Genomic DNA, 21,841 nt, shown 5'->3' with positions numbered 1-21,841 from the left:
GGCAAGTGAGGCTGGTTGGATGAAATGGCGTATTCTCCTCTGCAAACAGTAATGGGATAGGACAGACTGGAGTGTTTTTGCCCAGCTCTGTGAGGGTTCTAGTGGAATAGCAGGGAGAGATGCAAGGCCGACCCGAGGGGAAACAGCAGGGTGCTCAGGAGTTCGATAGTAAGTAGGTCGTGCTGCAGGGCAGCCATGAGGTGGCCTGGCAGAGATGTACTTCTGGGTTGAAGGAGCAGGAATGCAGAGAATATTGAGCATCACAACCGAGGTTCACTGGCACAGCTGCATGTGGGTTCCAGTACTAGGGGAGACTGGTGACCTGCATGGCACACTGCGGCCCTGATCTAGCACTAGGATAGGACTCATTGCAGGGCAGGGGTGAGGCTCCTTGGAAACTGTGGGTCTGGGCAGTGTAACCATGAGGAATGCTGCCCGACTCCAGTGCAGGTCAGGCACGTCGTCAGCTCTGGACTGACACGGCTGAACATGTAGGTCAAGATTGTGGTGCACCTTTTGGTACACATTAGGGCACATGTAAGGAGTGAGTTGTGGATTGTGGTGTACGCGCGATACCCAGGAAGTACTCACCATTCCACTCCAGCTCCAGATTCTGGAGGATGCTGCGGTCCTCCCTCAGGATGGGGCTGGTATAGGAGGCCAGGTAAGGAACAGTATCCCAGACCTGGGAAAAAGGGGACAGATTAAATGAATTGCAAAGCAGGGGCATCTCTTTGGCTTCCATGTCCAGAGTTACCCTGGAGGATACCCTCCATGCCCCTACCTTAGCGGCATTGACCAGTCGCCAGGCGTTGAGCAGGCCGAAGCCGTGCTGGTGGCTATGGCTGAATCCGGCTCCATTTCTCTCCCAGACAGCATGGCGGTCTTCATACTGAAACGAGAAGGAAAGGAAGCGTCACTGGATGGTCACATAATCTAGAGTGGAATTCAGAATCACCTAGAACAGAGACAGGGAAGCAATTATATGGTAAGAGGATAAACATGGCTGGAGACAAACCAGGGGTTGCAAGAGGAAATGGCCAAACTGGCAGTGCCAGGGACTTAACAGAGAAAGGGCAGGGGCTGTGCTCTTAAACTGGTTAAACTGGATGTGCCCGAGTGTCTCCATTTGAGGGAAATGAGTTTGACTGGATGGGACAGGGGTTCTCATCATAAAAACATGGGTAGAATGAATGCACTAAGTCATAATTTTGAGGCGATTGGGTAAATCGATGCTTCATAGAGTTTCATCTGAGGAAAATTAGGGAATTGGTTCTCCATGAAGCAAAGGAACATGGGTAGAGTGTGGAGAGGGGGGCTGGGTTTATGGAGTGGGCGGGGTTCTCATCAAATGCATCCAAATATCTAAGAAAGCCCCATCCGGTAGTTCATAAAAGGAACGAGATCCAAGGGGGCCCACTGTCCCATCATGTTCAATTTTGCTTTTAGAAATTAGACTCTTGTCCCCTTGATAAATCCATATACACTACTTCGAAAAAGAGTTTCAGCTTTCTAAAACACCCACGCACACACTCACCCAACACGTCGAATATTGCCTAGTCTAGTTGTTCTGCAGATTTAAAGTAGCAGGCTAATTTTACATTTGTAAATGTTGGTGTAAATCTAAACGCACAGTGTTGCCATTGTTTTTCAACAAACGTCTGATCCTGTGGAAAAAGATTCCGAGCCAGAGAGGTGGTGCGCGGGATTAGAGCTCAGTGAGGCGATAAATCGCACCCGTGCTTCGCCAGCGCGCTCCTGGCTGTACAAGGGCTGGGGTGCATATGGAGGGGCAGGAGGAAGACTGACAGCGCAAGACCATCAGTGTGGTGGGACATCGAGCCCTGTGCACAGCAGTGAATTGCACCTGAACACGTGCCCACCAGTGCTCCCTGTGCATGGGTTGAGTGAGCCACCAAAGCTCTGTACGTTACAAGGGCAGACTTCACAAACAGACTGGCAGAGATGTCTATACAAGTGTAGATGTTGGCCCCAAGGGGCCCGGCTAGTGGGGCTACATGCTGGCCCTCTGAGGGAACACACAAGAAAGAAAAGATGCACACACCAGTGTAGTAATAAAGGGCGGGGGAGGGAAGGGGATCCAGAGGGATTTAAAAAGAAAAGGCAGTTGAAAAAAAGAGAGAGGAAGGATAGACACTTACAGCAATCCATTGAAAAGCACTGGGTGGCGCTATGGGGAGCCACCGCAGAAATTGTGCAGGGGGCCGGGCTGCTATTGCAAGGGCAGCTCAACCGACCTTGGGCCGGGACGCCTGTCGGGCCGCACAGGAGCAAGACCAGAAGGCCCCAGCGACATTTAAGGCCCGGGCAGCGTGGCAGTGGCTGCCCGGGCCCGTTAAAAACTGCCCGGCCAGGACCATGTGTGTGGGGCGGGCCAGGCCGTGCCCCAAAAGGCCCACCTCCTGGCCAGCGAGGCGAGCCTGTCATCGGAAAGAAATCCTCAAGTGCTGCGCATGTCATGAGCAGCCTGGGAGGGAATGCAGAGAAGGTCTAAGCGACTTGGCAGCCCACCCGGGCGTAGAGGAGTGTGACAAAGGAGGCCGGGGCCAATTGAGTGTGGGGAAAGAGGTTTATTGTACGGCCCCCGGAGGTGAGGAGGGCGGTTGGGCGACGCGTTAAAACAGAACGTCGGGACACCCGCGTTCCTCGCTCCGGGTGGAACAGACTCTAGATGACATCACAACAAGGAGGCAGTAAGGAACTCCCGGGTCGGTCCGTTGAGCAGCCCAGGTGAAGGAAGCCCCGGGCATGCCCAGCAGAGCGACCCGGGTGAAGATACAGCCCGCCCGCTACATTGCAACAACGCATTGCTGAAGGGTCGGGCCTGGAGGCAGCCTCGGCACACAGCAGCGTCTCCACAGCAACGGGGACGCCACCTGAGTTGTAAATGGTGCCCGGGCCACGCAGTGATTTTCGGTGGTACCCCCAGCCAACAGGGCCCACCTTAAAATTATATATATATATATATATATATATATATATACACACACACACCGCGGTCGTGATGTTGGGTGGGCCCCCCAACCAATGGGGCCCACCCTAAAAGAATATATATACCGTGGGTTGCAGCAGCGAGTGTGGCCGGTCCCCAGGTGCATAGGGGGCCACCCAAGACAGTATAAAGGATGCAGGTTGCGTGGTGGACAGGGCCTCCCTGGAAGAAGAGGAGGGGACCAGGCCTCACCCATCTGTGGGTCAGGGCCCAATTTGTCAGCCAGTGCCATCAGGAGCAGCCCTGAAGATGGGGAGTTGGGGTAATAATTAGAGGGTATGTTAAGTAGGGTAATTGTTACGTAGGAACAGATTAGATGCCATTAGTTTAAATAGGGGGTAGAGGGGAGGCACCCCGGCATGAGGTGGTGGGATAGGTTGGCGGCCTGCCCAAGGCCGCCTTGCAAGATGGAACCACCCACAGCAGCCATCCTCTAGCCTCACTACCCATGTGGGTGGTACCCGAGTTTAGGAAGGCTATTGGTTGCAGCAATCTCATCCTTAGGGTCCCCCAGAACCCTCCAAGGAAGGGTGAGCTGGTGTAGCTGGTCCCCGCTTAGATGGAGCTCACGTCAGGGGAAAGCCTAGGGTCTAAGTGTTAAGAATGGGTATGTTTAATAAAGAGGGGTCCGTATGATGATTGTTGTATTGAATCTAGTTATATATAATGTTAAATAAAGAGTTAAAAAAAATAAAGAGGGGTCCTCATTGGTATCCCTATAAAAGTTCACTCTGGTGTCTGTCTGTTATTCATCAAAGAACTCGGGGTGTAGCCCATCTACGGTTTACAGCAATTTTATTTGGCAGGTGCAGCTTCGCCCTACCCAGCGGGCTGGGCAGTGGGGGTGGTATTCATGGGAACTGTCTCTGCTCGAGGGAAGGGAAGAGTACACCCTGGCACGGACCAGGCCCGGGAAAACAGGGCTATACAGGGGTGGAGTAACAGACCATCAAAGAGCAGCAGGAGACCCTGAGAAAGCACTGCAGAGCTCTCAACTTTCCCATATGAAATGCAGGGAACAGCCATTTAGTCCTGTTTTTCTTTGAATTCTGGGAATCATAGTTATGTCTTTTCGGTTATAAATTTGGACAAGAACCAGAATGCCTAAAAAAAACAGAACTGGAAGAGACTCACATGCACAGAGAAACGGGAGAGCGCTGGCTCGCTGAATAGCAGAGGAAGACTGTCAGAGGTGGCCCACAAAGCTCCTCTGTGCATAGAAGACTAGCAGACAGTTGTGCACGACTGTCAGAGGGCATGTGCAAAGGGGAATTGCATGCATGCCCCATTCCATCCGCGAAAGGGTATTCAAGTTCCATTTTTTTTTTAATGGTGAAACTGTAGAATATAAACTGAAAACAAGCACTAGCAAAGCCAAGTTTTTAGTTTTGCATAGGATAGGCATTTTCCAAGCCCTCTCATAGCGTACTACGTGACCTTAAGATGGCAACAGTTGGCAAATGTTACTACCTAGGCATATTGTGGCAGGACCTAGCAAACGTCCAAGAGTCAAAACTGTTGGCTTTGAACAGGCATTCAGTGCAACAAAAACATGTAAGGACACACATACTGCTTATAAAACCAAGTGGCTTGAGGGCAAACTTGGTTAAGACATTTTATTACACCAAAAGGGGTCTTAAAGCTGCAGTCAAGCCATTACCTTTCAGAATGCTGCTCGGAAAGTACAGAGCTAGCTCAAAGAGATCCCAGGGTGATGCGATTTGAGCCGGGAGGGGCAGGTAGTGGGTGGGAATGGGCATGGGGACTAGCATGGTAGTCAATGGGCGTTTCAATAACCAAACACCCACAGTGTGTGTGTTGCTTCTCATGTCCCCTTTCTTTCCTATCATCACTTCCAATTACAATAGTTTTGGCTTATTGGTAGTAGTCCTTACTGCACCAGCTATAAGCCAAGTCTGGACTACCATCTCCAGAATAGGGCATGTTGGATTGTATTGAATGAGATCGCTAGGGAGCGCTGTGCAAGGCAGGGTGAGGCCATCGAAGAGTCCTGTGCAAGGTCAGGAAGTTCGCTGACGAGCTCTGAGCTGGACCATTCGTCTTGAATAGTCCGTGCACGGAGTTCATATTCTCAGACCACTGAGGAGCTCTTTGCAAGGACTAGGCGAGGATCCAGAGCTCGGTGCATGGGCTGAGAAGATCGCCAGAGGTTTCTGCATGGGCCAAAGGAGGGAGCGAGGCAGAGCTATGCACTAAAGGAAAACAACTACCAGAACACTGGGCATGGCACAGTGAGGACAACTTGGCGGTAAATGAGAGTGAGGCTCAACTGGACATAGCGGTAGGACAACCAAAGAGAGTACACCCAAGGTGAGAACAGTAGACCGTGCAATGCAATGAGACAACCAGAGCTGTTCACTAAGAGTAAGCTCACCAGAGCTTTGCATGGTGTGGGCAACCAGAGCCCTGTGGGCAGCACAGTGTTTTTGAGGCATGTTATTTCTTTTCGGTCATGCGCCTCAACAGAAGCCTGAGAACGTATTGATAAGAGTTTTCTTTATTCTCCTTAGTGTGTGTTCCTTTTCAGCAGACTATTTTTGACGTTGCTGGTTTGTCCTGGATTTCATTTTAGCGACATGGGCAGGCTAGACCAATAAAACTGCTGTCTGGCACTTTTTCATGACAAGGCTAGCTAGGATTGGTTTTGGCCTGCTTATACAAAAGAATAAGTTGACGTATGAGGAGATGCCTATATAGGAGGAGCTGACGAAACCCGTCGGCGGAAAGTGCACAGTAGACACTCATCATGCGATACATCTCCCAATATTCACATCAATGAGAGACTCACGTTCTGAGAGTTTGCAATAGGATTGCGTGGGGCGGTCGGTCTCTTCCCCGGAAGGCCTAGAATGTAGGTTCTAGCACGTACTTGCTAAGTATCTAATTAGTAATTTTCCTAAAGGTGGGAGGTCTGGAGGGCAGGTCAGGTGGTTGTGGTCAGTTCCTGTAAGATGAAGATTAATGCAGTGTTTTGTCTTGCAAGACACAATTATTTCTGGTTTGTAAAAACTGTAAATTGATGTGTGAGCTTTGTTTCTCTCAAGAGGGGGTACGCTGAAAAGGTGGAACCAGTAGAACCGTGCACTACAATGAGGCAACCAGAGCTGTTCACACAGAAAGAAATCACAATAGCTCTGCACAAAGCACAGACGCCTCCAGAAGCTGTATGCATGGCCGAGTAATGACTTCAGCTGTGGGCAAGACGTAGGGCCGAAGGATATCCCCCGAGCTATTGGCAAGGGCCAAAGGAGGGCCCCAGAGCCGAGGGCAGGGGCCAAAGGAGGGCCCCAGAGCCGAGGGCAGGGGCCAAAGGAGAGCCCCAGAGCCGAGGGCAGGGGCCAAAGGAGAGCCCCAGAGCCGAGGGCAGGGGCCAAAGGAGAGCCCCAGAGCCGAGGGCAAGGGCCAAAGGAGAGCCCCAGAGCCGAGGGCAAGGGCCAAAGGAGAGCCCCAGAGCAAGGGCCAAAGGAGAGCCCCAGAGCCGAGGGCCGAAGGATATATCCAGATCCGAGCGCAAGTACCAATGGAGTGACCCAGAGCAAGGGCCAAAGGATATCCCCAGAGCTATGGGCAAGGGCCAAAGGAGGGCCCCAGAGCCGAGGGCAAGGGCCAAAGGAGGGCCCCAGAGCCGAGGGCAAGGGCCAAAGAAGGGCCACAGAGCCGAGGTCAAGGGCCAAAGAAGGGCCCCAGAGCCGAGGGCAAGGGCCAAAGGAGGGCCCCAGAGCCGAGGGCAAGGGCCAAAGGAGAGCCCCAGAGCCGAGGGCACGGGCCAAAGGAGAGCTGCAGAGCCGAGGGCAGGGGGAGCCCCAGAGTCGAGGGCAAGGGCAGAGGGAGAGCCCCAGAGCAAGGGCCAAGGGAGAGGCCCAGAGCCGCGGGTAAGGGCCGAGGGAGAGCCCCAGAGCCGAGGGCATGGTCCAACGATAGCCCCAGAGCTGAGGGCAAGGGCCAAAGGATAACCCCAGAGCTGGGGACAAGGGACAAAGGATAACCCCAGAGCTGAGGGCAAGGGACAAAGGATAACCTCAGAGCTGTGGGTCGAGAGCCCCAGAGCTGAGAGCAAGCACAGACCGGAGGGCAAGGGCCAGAAGGATAGCCCCACAGCCGAGGGCAAGGATCAGAAGAACAGACCCAGGCCTATGGGCAAGGGCCAGAAGGATAGCCCCAGATCCGAGGGCAAGGGCCGAAGGATAGCCCCAGAGCCGAGGGAAACGGTTGAAGGATCGCCCCAGAGCTGAGGGCAAGGGCCGAAGGACAGCTCCAGAGCCGAGGGAAACGGTTGAATGATCGCCCCAGAGCTGAGGGCAAGGGCCGAAGGACAGCCCCACAGCTGGGTGGTGGGATTCCACCTTGAAGCGGACCTTTCAATGACTAGACATATCAATTCACTGGCCGGCTCCACTGCCAACACTGCAAAGCTCATCTAGCTGAGCAGGAAATTCCTTTCACCTGATAAATGCCTAACTGTAGCCTGTGCACTCATCCTCTCAAAACTGGACTATTGTAACGTCCTACTCCTGGGCACTACTGCTACTAACATTTCCAAACTACAATTACTACAGTACAAAGCGAGCAGCCCTGGGATCAAAACGCTCTGATCACAACACTGCATCTAGATGCGAGTCTCACTGGCTCCCCATCAAAGCATATTCAAAACACTAACCATCGGGCACGATGTCTCTACAGGGTCGCACCCAGCTACCTCAACAACTGCCTCACTCAGAACAACCCCACTCGGGTGCTAAGATCTAGCTGCAGAATGTTTCTGGTCACTCCCCACTTCAAGAACAAAAGATCCGGTGGGACCAGTTTTTGTGTCTTGGCTCCATCTCTGTGGAACTCTTTACCAGCACCCATTAGAAATGAACATTCCTACACTATGTTTAAACAACTATTGAAAACTTGGTTGTTTGACAAATACGAATAAACACTGTTCCTGGCTATCGCTCCCACTACCTGCTACCCATGTGAACTTCCACGTTTTTATTTCTGTACTTAACGCTGCGATGCCCTCATGTCTGGGCGTTGCCACAAATGTTAAAATAAAAAATAAGGGCCGAAAGAGCCACAGAGCCGAGGGCAAGGGCCATGGGAGAGCCCCAGAGCCTTGGGCAAGGGCACAAAGGACCCCAGCATTGCCAGCAAAGGGTGACGCCCAGGGCTGTGGGCAGAGGCAGAGTCTATTGGACAAGTTATTTTTCTTTGCTGTGGCTGCATTTGTCTTTACAGTGAGTACTATGACAAATTGCCATGTTTTCTCTTTGACCAACAGATGCTTTTATTCCAGCAGCACACTTTTGCCATTGCGTTTTACGTGCCATTCTCAATTTTGGCTTTGGTAATACTAGCGCACAGAGTTCATGAGCAGACTAGAACTCAAAAACGGCCCTTTGGCACTGTCACTTAGAGTGGTACAAACCGGAATGTGTCATTTTAGAACTGTGTAGAGGGCATACAAAAGTGCTACGTAGGTAAACCTAGCTGGCAGAACTCTCACCACTGAATGGTCGGTCACCTGCATCAACGATGGACAAACGTAAACAATGAATGAATACACTGAAGTGGAGGGAGGTCCCATCTCTCCTCCATGGGCCAAGACTGAAGGTTCTGAAAGGATCCCGACAGGTTTCGTGTTGGTCACCTACGCTTCTGGGGGGGCGGGTCAGGTTGCTGCGGTCGGGATCGGTATGGTTATGTCCCGTACTAGTCTTGCAAGATCAATAAAGCTCAATTCTACTACTGCAGTGTGATGTGTGAGCTTTTCTCCGACAAGCCCCACCGGTGATCACTGCAAAGACACAATGCAGGTGCAATAAAAGGTGTATATACCAACAACCTCACGTTGTTTAGACTGCATTTCTTGATGGAATACTAACATGTCTCAGTGATTTAGTAAATAACATGAGCAATTTAAGGATACCCACTGTATTGACTCGGAAGGATTAAGGTCGTGCCTGGTTTGTATGTACAAAGTGCAGACATTACGCAAGCGCCCCCAGGGGCTTAATGTTCTATATTAAAATACATTTCAAATTCAGAAAACAGCTTTGAGTCTTGGCAAAAAGAACCAGTTGTTGACTATATCTTCCCGTATCTATACTGTGATTGGCAATCCCTAGAAAAATATGACTTAACATCTAAACTCTCCTCTCAGCATGAGAAAGAATACGCATGCTTGGATATTTCAATTGTAAAAAGTCCTCCCAGCTTCTATGTAAGGTGTCACGCGGTGATTGGTCTGCTCCATTTTGGAGCTATTTGTGAAGGGGTGCCAGACAAAGAACACCCACCAGAAAGGCATGCACAAATACACTTATGACAAACACGTCACTTATCGATTCAGTCACTGCTTGTTGTGTGCGATCATGAACTGGCAAAATAGCTGCTCAATTCACAGCCTGCATAGCCTCTCTGTGAGCGCTGCATACTTGAACATTACCAATGGCAAGCCCCTGGTGCTAAAGCTGCACGCTTGTAGGTCATGGTGGTAACGCATGCATACTAATGTATGTTGAGTTTACCATCGCAGACTAATATGCTATGCCAAAACGTTGGGCAGAGGGGCCACTGTAGACCTATAACTTGGTATCATGGGGAGTCACAGGTGGTTGGCTTAAATGTGCCAAGTGGCAGCAGTCTAGTGTGTAGAGAATTGTCTGACGGTTGTGGCTGAATTGTCTCTGGAAGGTTTTTCCATCATGAGCTCTAGTGTGAGACAACAACCCGCCTTCTCACAATCAACCTCGACTCTCCTGAAAATGTGCCCCAAGAGGTGCCCCAGAAGCGCGCCCTGATCAATGACGGAGTTCAGTGCCCAGTCCTCTTTCCTACACTGGTTTCGCAAAAGTGGGGTGTTGGGTGGCCCCTTCACCTCGAAACGACTGTGCGTGGCCACTTAGGTTGAAGCTGCACACAGATATGGGTTTACATTGGGCACGATGTATACATGCCAACATGTCCCTTTCCATTCGAGAAACGCAAGCTGAAATCAATGGAACGGGGAACACATGCCATTTCACAAGGTTTTCAGAGCAAGGGAAGCCTTCTGTAATAGCCCAAACAGTATGGAATCTACTTTGTCATCTGATCTGGTGAGTGGTGGGCCAACGGGTTTCAAGATTGCCTAAAGCTGCCTCCTGAGCAGGGCAGTTTCTAGTCCATTTGGTGCAAAGGGCGAAACACTAAATTGCCCCCCCCCCCCGCATGACATGAGAGCCACTCCCAAACTACACGCCATAGTTAACACCTACCCAGCGTCACTGCTGTACAAATTAAACAGGTTTTTATTACATTGTGATTCAAGAACTTTCCATTAATGCCTCAGACAAAGCCGAGAACACACACACAGTACATACTAGTTTTGATTTTTTAAGCTTTGTGACAATTTTTAGTCTATGTTAAGGGCCCTCTCCTTGACTTTGCTGCTGTGAAAGCATTTATTGTACCGCCCTCGCCCACCACCCCCAAGCCTCTGTTCTGTATTGATTTCCCCCTGCAATCTCCGTATTTTAATAACATTTAGATATGTACCTGGAACTAAGAAAATGCTTTTCACTGAAGCCTGATGGATGCTGCTTTGTTGACTGATGTTCCATGCACACCTGTGGTGCTGGCGGTCATGTGCACTTGCAGGGCTCTGGAAGATCACTTTAATTAAAAAAACATTGTTCACTAGCGCGTTGCCAGTCCCTCATGGTGATCACACCAATCTCAGTCACGATTGTTGCCTACTCCCTTTACCTCTTCTTCTCCTCCATCATCTTCATTGCAGGCAAATGGGAGTGTGACATTGTGCCTTAAAGCATCTGAGCTTACTCTTCAAGAGACCCACATAATCAATTTTATTCCAGGTGTTAAAGTGGGCCTCATTATATCTGACCTCTGTTACATTAGGTGGGTTGAGAATGGGCATCAACAGACCTAGTTTGAGGTGCGAGACATGCAGCATTGTAAGTGAAGGACACGCATAAATCATCACATGCAAACTCTCTCTACTGCTCCACATTTCCAACAGCCATCCACCTTCCTATGGGAGACAACTTATTACAGGTAGGGAATGGCTCTGGCATATTCCAGCAATCATGAGTTGAGCTAGGGTAATTGCATGCTTGCTGCACACGCCGCATTTATAGAGTATGTCATGCTAGGTTTGCAGAATATCTCTTTGTGCCCTTGCGGCAGTACAAGACGAACGTGTGTGCAATCCAACACATTCACCACACTTTAGGAAAACAAGCATTCCATAAAAGCCCCCCCCCACTCCCCACTCCCTTTTGTTTCATGCAGTTCAATGTTACTCCCACGAGATGGGCATCTTTAGCTGGAGCAGCGCCCCAACAGCACTTGTGCCTTAAATTAATGCACGGCCGTAGGGTTCCTTGCATGACAGTGTGCCCGAGCAAAAGCTGGGAATTGCAGCAGGACCCCTGAAATGGCACCTTAAACTGCAACAGGGCCCATAGAGGGGCACCCAGAACAGCAGTAGGATCACAGCGAAGGCCATCTGACTGGCAACAAGGCCCCAGAAGAAGCCCTGGTAAGGCAGCATTGCAGGCACTGAAGTAAGTCCTGCACAGGACCTTTACACTAGAGCACCAGTGTTTTAGCTAGAAGATAGTTCTGTGGGGTGAGTGCTTGCTACCAATCTGTTATTTGCGTAATGGTAGGTCACAGTTTTGAACGACAGCCTTCCACCCTATTGAGGCTAATGAAGTGACCACCATTGAGTCGAGTAATTCTAACAAAAGCAATTGTGTTGTATGCTAAATAATAATCAACAACCGTTGGTTTTGTGACGGCATGTAATGGGCATTTGCCAGCAGGTTAGGAAATGGGCTGGAACATGTAGACAAGGCTCAGGGGTTAGCCTAGGAAACTCCCAGATCTGTTCCCGTGCCGAGCTCTCACGTATGAGTTACCCACGCTTCAGAAGACTCAGTATGCAAGACGGAATTCAGAAACAGCCAAAACTTCACATCCTTTTCAGATGGTGTCCAAATTGGTATGTATGATGTGCAATTTACAGAATGTTTTAATAAGGGTGAGTTTTGTGCCAAATAAAAGAAAACAGTCCAATTTTCGTTACTCGCTCAAAAGAGTTTCATGCTGAACCACTATCACAGACAGGTTTCAAATTTAAAATTGTGGGCTTTCTTATGTTCCCAAAATGCTCCTTGCTTTTATAGCCAGGCCACAAGTCCCCACCCTCTCCTCTCTCTAGCCTCGCCTCCTCAGGAGGAAAGGGTTCCCAAAGTAAATGTTTCCATTTCCAGCACTATTTGCCAGGCACTGCCATAACGTTACTACCGGGACATAAGATGGTAACAACTGGATAATGTGTACATGGGCAAATTCCTATATAATGCCTATACCCAAGCCCAGATTTCAGGGCAAAGAACAGATGCAAGGACACACCCCCTGTATATACATCAAGTGGCTTGAGCCACATCTTGTTAAGACTTTTTTTGATTACACCAGTATTACATTTACAACTACAACGGAGCCATTAACTCTCAGAAGAGTACTCCAAAATAACACTAGCAGGCCCTAAACCACACAGTTGATGCTATGGCTTGATAGAACTAGCTCAAATAGATCCCAGGAAGACCTATTTTGGGCGGGGAGTAGCAGATAGTGGGTGGGAATGGTTGCAGGGATTAGCACGGCAATGGGGAGACAATGGGTGGGTGAACAACCAAACACCACCCACAAGCTGTGTATCCCTCCTCACAACTCATTGTCCTCTTAGCAGTACGTCACTGCAATAGTTTCAGCTTATAAGTAGCACTTACACCCAACACAAAAAGAAAAGAAATCCAGAAAGGTGGATATGGGAAACGCTGGCGATCTGCAAGAGTGACTGAGACAATGAACCAGACGTTCCCCTTAGTCCTGGAGGAATACAGACTCCTTTGTGATCGTGACAAAGTGGGGTGCATGGAAAGGCACTGGAGTAAGATTTTGCAAAGACAGAAAAGAACAGCACCCATAATATAAAACTTTTTGCAGCGGTCTCTGAAGTTCGAAAGAGTACCGATTATCATCAAATCAACTGTTAGGTCTTTGCCGCAGTGGAATGTAAACCCACATTCAAACCAACGCAGAGCCCCCCCCACCCTCTCTTGAACTTTATTAAAGCATAAACTTCCTTCATAGCAAAAGGAACATCATGGCGCTGGAGGACTGATCAATACGGCTGAAGTGGCGGATGCCGGAAACCATCACAAAGGATTGCAGTGCAGCGTGATACTTTATAAAAAAAAAAAATATATATATAAGCTGGACCAGGCTGAAAGAGCCTCTCTGACTCGCGTAACGTAGGTTAGAAGAGGCAGAGTCAGCACCTGCTGCCGCTACGCCCCAAGGTAATCGCACCCGAGTGACATTTCGCATCCCAGGGAAATTTCACATCCCAGGGCAAATGCACCCCCTGGGGCAATTGCAGCCTGGGCACCCGCCCGCTTTGATTAGGCCAAGTAAAGGGCCTGCTCATGAGAACATCCAGCCAGGATTCCAGGTTACTTTGGTCCCATTAAGAGAGTTGGCGGTGCATGCCCCAATACCAGCATTTAGGGTTGAACAGACGCGTCTTTATTGCCACTACTGGCTCCTGGTTGCCGCTCTTTCTCCCTACTTAAGGAGCCCTCCAGTCTCTTTTCCTTTGCAGATGGGGAGCAGGTGCAAGTGGATCTTGGTCAGTTGACCTAAGCACCGCCCACCTTCTCAGCCCTGCCTCTTCCTTCCTGCGCTTAAATCTTAGATCAAGGGCGTCTCTCGCCCGGGCGTATGAAGCAAATGGCAGTCGAAGAAAAGGGCAATTTCTGTTTGGACCTGATTGGACCAGGACCCCAACCCCTGCTCAGACAGTAGGTAAGCATGCACCAAAATGTGTTTACTTCCTCTGTCCCCACAGGCCATCCCCAACCCTCTGGTCCCCGCCCCCCCCCCCCCCGTGATGTTCCCTTGTGCCCCCCCTTCTCGCACACAGATGTTGCCCGTTTTGCTTGATTCTTCAACCCTGATACTCCCCCCCCCCCCCTTCCAGATTACTTCTGCAGGAATCTGCTGATACATTCTGGTTTCACTATCACAGTCTTGTGGCCAGTGCTGGATTTGACATTTATGGACTTCATTGATTGACGGTGCGTCACCATTTCTCATTGTGGCCCTGAATCATGCTGTTCCCATCTTCATCTTGTATCTGGCTTGCAACATTATGTGTTACTACTTACTTCTGCAATTGTATTCGCTCTCCCCTCTTGCTTCACCACTCTTTTTGACTGCTTACTCTCTGTTCTCTCCTCCCCTTACTTTCTTCTATGCACTATCAGAATTGCCCCTGGACCTAGAATGATAACACCCTCGTTTGTCTCCTCCCCCCTCTCCTTACTTGTCCCACGCCCCCCACTCCAGCACTATCTGAAATGTCATCAGGCCTAGTACGATAAGCGCTTGTTTTGTTCCTCCCCTCCCTTTCTGCACCCCTCTCCCTCACCTTTTGGTTTTCTCCGGCTCTACCAGAAATGTCGTCAGGCCTAGTACGGTGATCGCCCTTCTGTTTCCATTTCCTTCCCACTCTCCCCATCCCTTCTTTATCGACGTCTTAGCTCTTGTACTTTCTAAAATGTTGTCAGGCCGAGTACAATAGTTAATTTCACATCCTTACTGTTCACGGCCTGTAAGAATGTGATTGCATTTTCCCTTGTTCCCTCCCTTGCTTTGAAACACATTGTGTATAGGCGCTATATGGGGCATGATTGTGGAAGTCCTACCTGACGGAAATGTAGCTAGGTTAATGGCCTTCGAGTGGGCTCTGGTAGCTACAAGCAGACAAAGCACTGCACATGTTTTAGAAAGGTGACATTTAGAAAGGGAAGGTAAACGAACTTTGCACAAGTAGTTGTGCGATGCATTTATTGGTGCAATTAGAAGGCTATTTAATTATAGCCGGATCAAAAGGGATAGTTATACCTGGGAATATTTGGGGGAGGCATATTTGTAGAAGTGCCCAGTCTGTTTCGTCATCTGGAACACCCCTGGTTTGAAGGAGACGCTAGATCTGGGTATAAATCGGGCCTGGGCCGTTGTTTCCTGTAAACGGAGAAGCCAAGGGCACCATTAGGCCATGTGACATGTGCTCTTTTTAGTTTGGAGTATTAGGCGTTGCAAGTGAAACTATTGCATTACGCCATTAGAGTGCAGATAGGGAGGAATAACGTATCACGAGGGACACACAGCTTGTAGGCGTTTGGTTATTTGCCCATCCATGGCCATGCTAATCCCTATGGCCATTCCACCCAGTTCCTGCCTCTCCCCGCCCAATCCTCCTGCGAACTAGGAGCTCGCTTTAAACAAGCTTCACCTGCAAAGTTCATGCTTTAGTCCCTCCCAGTCTTTTTTCAAAGCAGTCTTCTGTGAGTTAATGTCTTAATTGGAGTTGGAAACGTGCGACCAGTGTAATAAAAATGTCTTAACCAGGTCTGTCTTCAGCCACTCGATTTATAAGCACTTTGCGTGTCCTTCACTGAATTCCTGTTAAAAACAAGCATCGGCAAAGCCAACAGTGTTGACTTGTGTATATGTATTAGGCATTTGCCAGGCTATTAAATGCCTGGGTGCTCGCACCATTTTGCATCTGCTATCATCAATGGCCAGTTAATACCACTACGGCAGTAAGTGCCTTTCTAATGCCTACACAAAAGCCCCAACTGTTGGCAATGCTTGTTTCCTTAATCTGTGAGATGTATACATCTAGGTTTTTGGATTGTATATTCATGCTTTGTGATTCCTATTGGTAAATGTATGTTTGATGCATTAGCCTGGTGTCCTAAAGCTGGAGCAGGAAGGTAGCAGCATGTGGAGTTCCAAAAGTACCCAATACAAGCGTTTCCCGGAGCACGGACACCATCCATCCAAATTCCACGAGAGCAGCAGAGATGCAGCAAGTGGCTAGCTAAAAAGAGCCAATTTACCAGCGCCTGGCAGTGCCCTTACCTTGGTGGCCGTGAAGACAATGATGTGCTGGACGTCCCTCCAGGTGAGACAAGGTCGCACCTGCAGCATGAGTGCAATCATCCCTGCAGCAATGGGGGCTGCAGCCGACGTCCCCGTGTGGCCTTCTGTGCAGCCGGTGCCTTTCTGCAAATCCCAGTCAGAGGTCACCTGCAAGACGGCAGAGTACATGGTTGGAAGCTTGCCAGTATTAAATGCAGCATGCAATGATAGCACTGCTCCTATGCTCTTGAAGAAAGGCAAGCAAAGATTATGAAAACATAAGCACTGGGTATGTGCGAGCCAGTCAATGGGATCAGTACCAGAGTGGGTGTATCGGGAGGCTACTCTTTCTGTAGCCAGGATCCCACCCCAAAGTATCCAGTCATTCACAAAGATAATTCTCCTAGGACTATCCTTGGCTCACCATTAGGTAGCGCAGGCTGCACTCAAACGTAACTCAGAAACCCTGGTACATGCGGCCATGAAACCACTACAATTCTGCACTGTTAGTGGCTAAATAATCTAAAGTCCGAACAAAGACATTTAGAATATCGTGAGCATATAACTATTTAAACACCACCCCGGGCCCACCAAAAAAAAATAAAGGACGAAAATGGGAGCCATCAGAATAAAAATAATACAAATCAAAAGACTCCAAAAGGCAGGTATTATAGGTTAAAAGGTCCACAAAGGAGCAAAGCACGTCCAACCTGGCAATATGAAATCTAAGTGTCCGGCATATGGCCACACGGAAGCAGTTTTACAAAGATTAGAGGGAGGGGCGTGGGCCAAAGAGCAGCAGCTAGCGTTGCCACACACAGGTGTTCGAGGGTTGCGTTTGTTATTAAGTTGGCTCAAGAGGCATTTTAATTTCGCGCCATAAAATGCATTTCAGTACGAGGATCAGTGCAGTGCCAAGGCCACTCCCATAACGATCCGGGTTGGCTGGTGGCACAGAACGCACCCTGCTCCAGTACCTGTCGGAAAGGGGATGGTGCCAGCAACTTGTTCACACATGCCTGCGCTCCCCCTCCCATCGTTCAGGGCGCAGTTCCGCACTTGGGAAATAAAGGGTACCCAGCTCTGTGGGCTTTACAGTAAGGCAGCTCCTCTGCAGCTTTTCCCCACTTTTCTGACTGGCTCAAACCCACCCAAAACCAGAGCATGGAAACGTATAGAATACTTCAGACGTTGCATGGAGCTCGCTTTTAAGTTTTAGAAGCATCCATTTCATGGGATTGTTTTTTGTATACATTCGGCTTGATAACCAAATCTGAGACAAGCAGTTTATGCTGCCATCAAGGTGGTAATGTTCAAGTTTAATTCACAGTTGAACTGCAGAGCCGCCTAGGCCTCCGACAACATGCCCTAATGTTGCCCGACACATGGTAAGGCTCGAAGCTGGTCTTGCAGAGTGTGGGCGTTTTATGAACTGGCTACAGAACAGAACTCGTGCAGCATTACACTGCGCAGGATTTTAGCATTGCCAAAAAGATGGCCACAGGCAGGATGCAGTTATGAGAAATCTCGGGTGGCTCAGCCTTTGCTTTATGCAGGACAGTGGCTTGTGGAGCGTTGTCCTTTTACAGAACAGCTAAGCAGGGGCGCCAAGTACGCGGGTGCTCCGGGCCGGGCACCCGGCAGAATGAAGTCTGGGCTGAACCCAATTTCTAAAAATCGTTTTGGGTTTGGTGTATTTGTACATCTGTGCACAGCTATTGGAAAGAGGGGTGCACGGATGTAGAGGTACACCCAACCCAAAACATTTTTAGAAATGGAGGCATAGATGCAAAGCAAGTCTGTCCCAAGTCTGTCCCCTCAATTTCTAAAAATCTTTTTGGGTTGGTGTATTTGTACACGATTTTTAGAAATGGAGGCACAGATGCAAAGCAAATCTGCCCCTCAATTTCCAAAAATCGTTTTGAGTTGGGTGTATTTGTACATCTGTGCACCCCTCTTGGAAAGAGGGGTGCACAAATGTAGAGGTACACCCAGCCCAAACCGATTTTTAGAAATTGAGGCACAAATGGAAAACAAGTCCCTTGGCAAAAGGGCTTCTAGAATTGTAATACTATGCTTTTGTTGAGGCAATGCTAGTTCATCTTAGTGGGGCTGCAATACGTTTTATAGGACAACATCAGCACTTCTCAGTTGAGCTGCTACACTCTTATTGACAAGGCCCCAGCACTTGTCAGCAGATTTATTTATTTTTATTGGTTATTTATAATCCACGTAATACCCAGAGGTTTCTAAGCGCGGACCGAGGGATCGAACCAGTGTTGCGCAGACCGAGGGATCGAACCATGTCGTCTTGCTTTCAAGGCGAGCACGTTACCCCTGAGCTATCCTCCCGAGACTTTTAAGATCTGAAGTACATTTGATGATAGAGAACCAGAACTATTCAGCAAGTCTGACATCACCAGAATAACTCAACTGTCATGGTTATACAAGAGCTAATATATTTAAAGGGATGGAATTACTCAGAATGTAGCAGCACTATTCAATAACCCAACACGCTTAAGCATAGTTAATGTGAAAATACTACACTTCTCACTGTTGGACCAGTACTGCCACTTCTCACAGGGGCTTCTACACCTTTTATGGGGCAGCAGTGATCCAGCCTACTGGACAGCTTCACTTTTAATGGCACTTCTTAATAGGGCTACTATACTTCAATATGAAGTAACCAACACTACCCCGTAGGGAATTGCATACTCTTGATGCCACCGAAGCAGCACTTCCACCCACCACAGCGGCTTTATTTTTTAATGCCACAGTGCGTGTACTTTCTAAGCCAATCTGCTTTACATTGAAACAGACCAAATTATCATTTCTCAGCAGGACTGCAACACTATACCATTGTGTTCTGTATGTTGAGTGCTTCTTCACCACCAATGTGGGTTCATGGCACTTTCCCAGTGTCTAAATAGTAGATCTGGCTACATTCAATTGGCAACAGGCATATCCCGAGCTGCCTGCTGTACATAAGCTGCCGCCCAGAATGTTGGAAGCCGTGATGGGGCAAGGGATAGAAGGCTCGAGCCTGTAGGATAGCAGAATCAGCAGGGTCTTAAAACCTGCTCACTCGTTCTGGAGTCAGGGGCCATGGGGCACAATGAGCCTGATCCCACATACAGGGGATTTTTACCACTTTATCTCTCCTGAATGAAAGAATGAGCTCTCTCAGACACAAGTTATCACCCCTGCACACACAATGAATGAATATGGTATGGATTTATAGATCAAGAAAACTGGAGTGAGAATTCAGAGTGTTTTAACAGAAATATAATTGTCTTCCCAGTTGGGAGACTGTCTCCATTAATATACATGGGGTCAATGAGATGACCAAGATTGAAACTGTACGTTCAGTTGTGAGATTACCAGTAACGGGTATACTATGCTCCAAGGAGTGAGGTGGCCACTCAATATATCACACTGTTTAAAGGTGTGAGACCCATCCTGAATGCTTGCCCAAAAAGCCTTGGCCAGAGTTTCACACTGAAGTGAGCATGTGATCTGGGGGTCTGCAGCCCCCACACACGCATGGGATTCCCATGCACCCACTTGCGAGATTTGCCACAAATTAGTGAGATTGTGCTCCAAGGTAGGAGCCACACACACAGTTTTTGCTCTGAGGTTTGACACACTCACAGGATGGGATGGCATTTCGTTCTCCCACCCTAGTTGTGTTGCTCTGCTTTTTGACGGCTACTAGACCCTGGATGATAATAGAGGGGTGGAGTAGGGGCAGTGTTGGCCTACTGGAATGCAATGGAAAGCTTAAATCTCCTTACTTGACTTTAGTATATGCAGTACATGCTAGCCATTGTTTCCTCTGTTCAGCGCTCCCTCCACCCCCCTCGCAACAAGTTGGCGACTGCGTGCAAATGCGGTCAACCCACCCCCCCCCCCTGGGAAAGTCATAAGTCTGCTCCCCTGCAGCTCAGGATTTGGGCACAGAAGCCTTCAGCCAAAGGTTGCAGGATCATCACAGTCCATAAGGGCCCGCTATGAGAGTACAGGCAAGAAACCGCACACCTAATATGCAGCTTCCGGAAAAGTTACAATGTACATATACATAAACAAAACACTACCAATGACATCTGTGGTCTTCCAAGCACGTGCTCGGCTCAAGCTGGGCGAGCCTAGTAGCGCTCTGGCCTGACACCCCTCTCGGGACAGTGCCTCACCAAAGCAGGGGCCGGCCACAAGGCACCCCCCACCCCCACCAAGTGCTCGCCCACTAAAACAACTGTATTCCGGCAGCCTGACCCCAAGAGTCCGGGAGAGCACGTCCTTCGCCACTCTCCTGGCTTCCTGCATTCAAAATCACACATTCACTTCTTCTGCCGCACCACAGCCACACGGTGCTGTCCTTTTTTCCTTAGGTTATGCACCATGTTGAAAACATTTAATTAGGGACTTAAAGCAACTTTATTGTTTTTAAACGTCCGCTTTGTGTTGCTCCCTTTTACTAGCACAGATGTGCAAGGTAACTGGTGCTTTGCAAGCACTTTGAGTTGGAAATGTTCCAGCATGCATATGAAAGGCTCTGACTGCCACGGATAACACAGTGATGCTTCAGGTCAGAGTGCTTGGCAACAGAGAGGGGAATGATGACAACATATACTTCTAAGTCTCACCCATCTTCCGGTCTGCTGCACATCAAAGTGTCTCCCTAATTAAAGGGATAGTCCAGTAAAAAATGTTATTTAAAAAATAACTGGGGGAGCACCGGAGACCCAAAGTGATAGCCACAGCAGGCAGAAACACAACGCGGTTGTGTTTGAAAACGCTGCAGTTTTTCTTTCCGAGTTTCTCAGGCTCCTCCGAGCCGGAGGAGCCTGAGAAACTTGGAAAGAAAAACCGCAGCGTTTTCAAACACAAAGTTGTATTTATGTTTGCGGTCGCTTCAAAAGCGACCGCAAACATAAATACGTTTTTAAAGCTGCGGTTTTATTTCTAAGTTTTCCGGGCTCCTCCAGCCCGGAAAACTTAGAAAAAAACTGCAGCTAGTGCTTCTTTTTTTAAGAAAAATAAATAGCACTTACCGAGATTCAGCTGCAGCTTTCCTGCTCTGGTCTCCGGTCCGCGTCCTCCGAGTCCCGGCACCAATGAAGGAAAAGCCACCCAGCGGTAGCTTTTGTTTACTACAGCTGGCTGGCTTTTCCTTCATTAGTGCCGCAAAAGCAAAAGCCAGCACAGGCGGGCATCCATTTCACAAAATGGATGCGCCCATGTGCTTGCTTTTGCGAATTTTGAGCTTGAATAGCTCAAAATTTTCCATAGGAAGTTTAAAAAAAATAGTGCTAGTATTTTTTTTATATTGCCCATCTATTTTTAAATACATTTTTTTACTGGACTATCCCTTTAACTGAGCCCTATACAGCACTTGGTCACAAAATGGGCCTCCTTTGAAGTAGGGGGTTGCAGGCAGACTTTCGTCTCCTACAATTCACATACTTCCCTGCTCTGAAAGGAGTGGTTCCAGACAGGGCATTTGCTGCCCTTTCATGCCAAGGAGGGGTAGTTAGTACCAAGTTGACACATTGCATTACAAAGAGGTGTTGGGTTCTGGTCTCCATCGTTACTTCCTGCACCTGTCAGGGTCCCATACTATTCATGGTTGAGACATTCTGTCTGGAGGGGTGGATTGTCTTAGAATTATGCAAATTGACAAGGTGGGTCCTGGGAGTCTCTCTGCCAGACATTAGTCCTGGTTACAAGAGACTTACCCAGAGTCTTTAGCTCACTATCTTTCACAGAGAAGAAATATCCCAAACATATCAGTCTTTGTCCTGCCCTGGGGCAGTCCAGCTC

At 48.9% G+C, this 21,841-nt stretch overlaps 1 protein-coding gene across 3 annotated transcripts in view; it reads right to left on the bottom strand.

Annotated features, from left to right (window-relative positions):
* PCSK7 (proprotein convertase subtilisin/kexin type 7) overlaps positions 1-21,841 on the bottom strand; it is a 434,758-nt gene that overhangs the window by 93,019 nt on the left and 319,898 nt on the right. For all 3 annotated transcript variants that reach the window (XM_069614474.1, XM_069614475.1, XM_069614476.1), the window contains 3 exons: positions 16,022-16,189; positions 785-892; positions 592-685 (listed from right to left, as the gene is read on the bottom strand). In XM_069614474.1, the coding sequence (XP_069470575.1) occupies positions 592-685; positions 785-892; positions 16,022-16,189 (370 nt within the window). The remainder of the gene's footprint in view (positions 1-591; positions 686-784; positions 893-16,021; positions 16,190-21,841) is intronic.

The sequence above is a fragment of the Ambystoma mexicanum genome, chromosome 9 (genome assembly GCF_040938575.1).
Source record: "Ambystoma mexicanum isolate Mex_15411 chromosome 9, UKY_AmexF1_1, whole genome shotgun sequence".
NCBI classification, from domain to species: domain Eukaryota; kingdom Metazoa; phylum Chordata; class Amphibia; order Caudata; family Ambystomatidae; genus Ambystoma; species Ambystoma mexicanum.
This window is presented reverse-complemented; position numbering and strand designations above follow the sequence as displayed.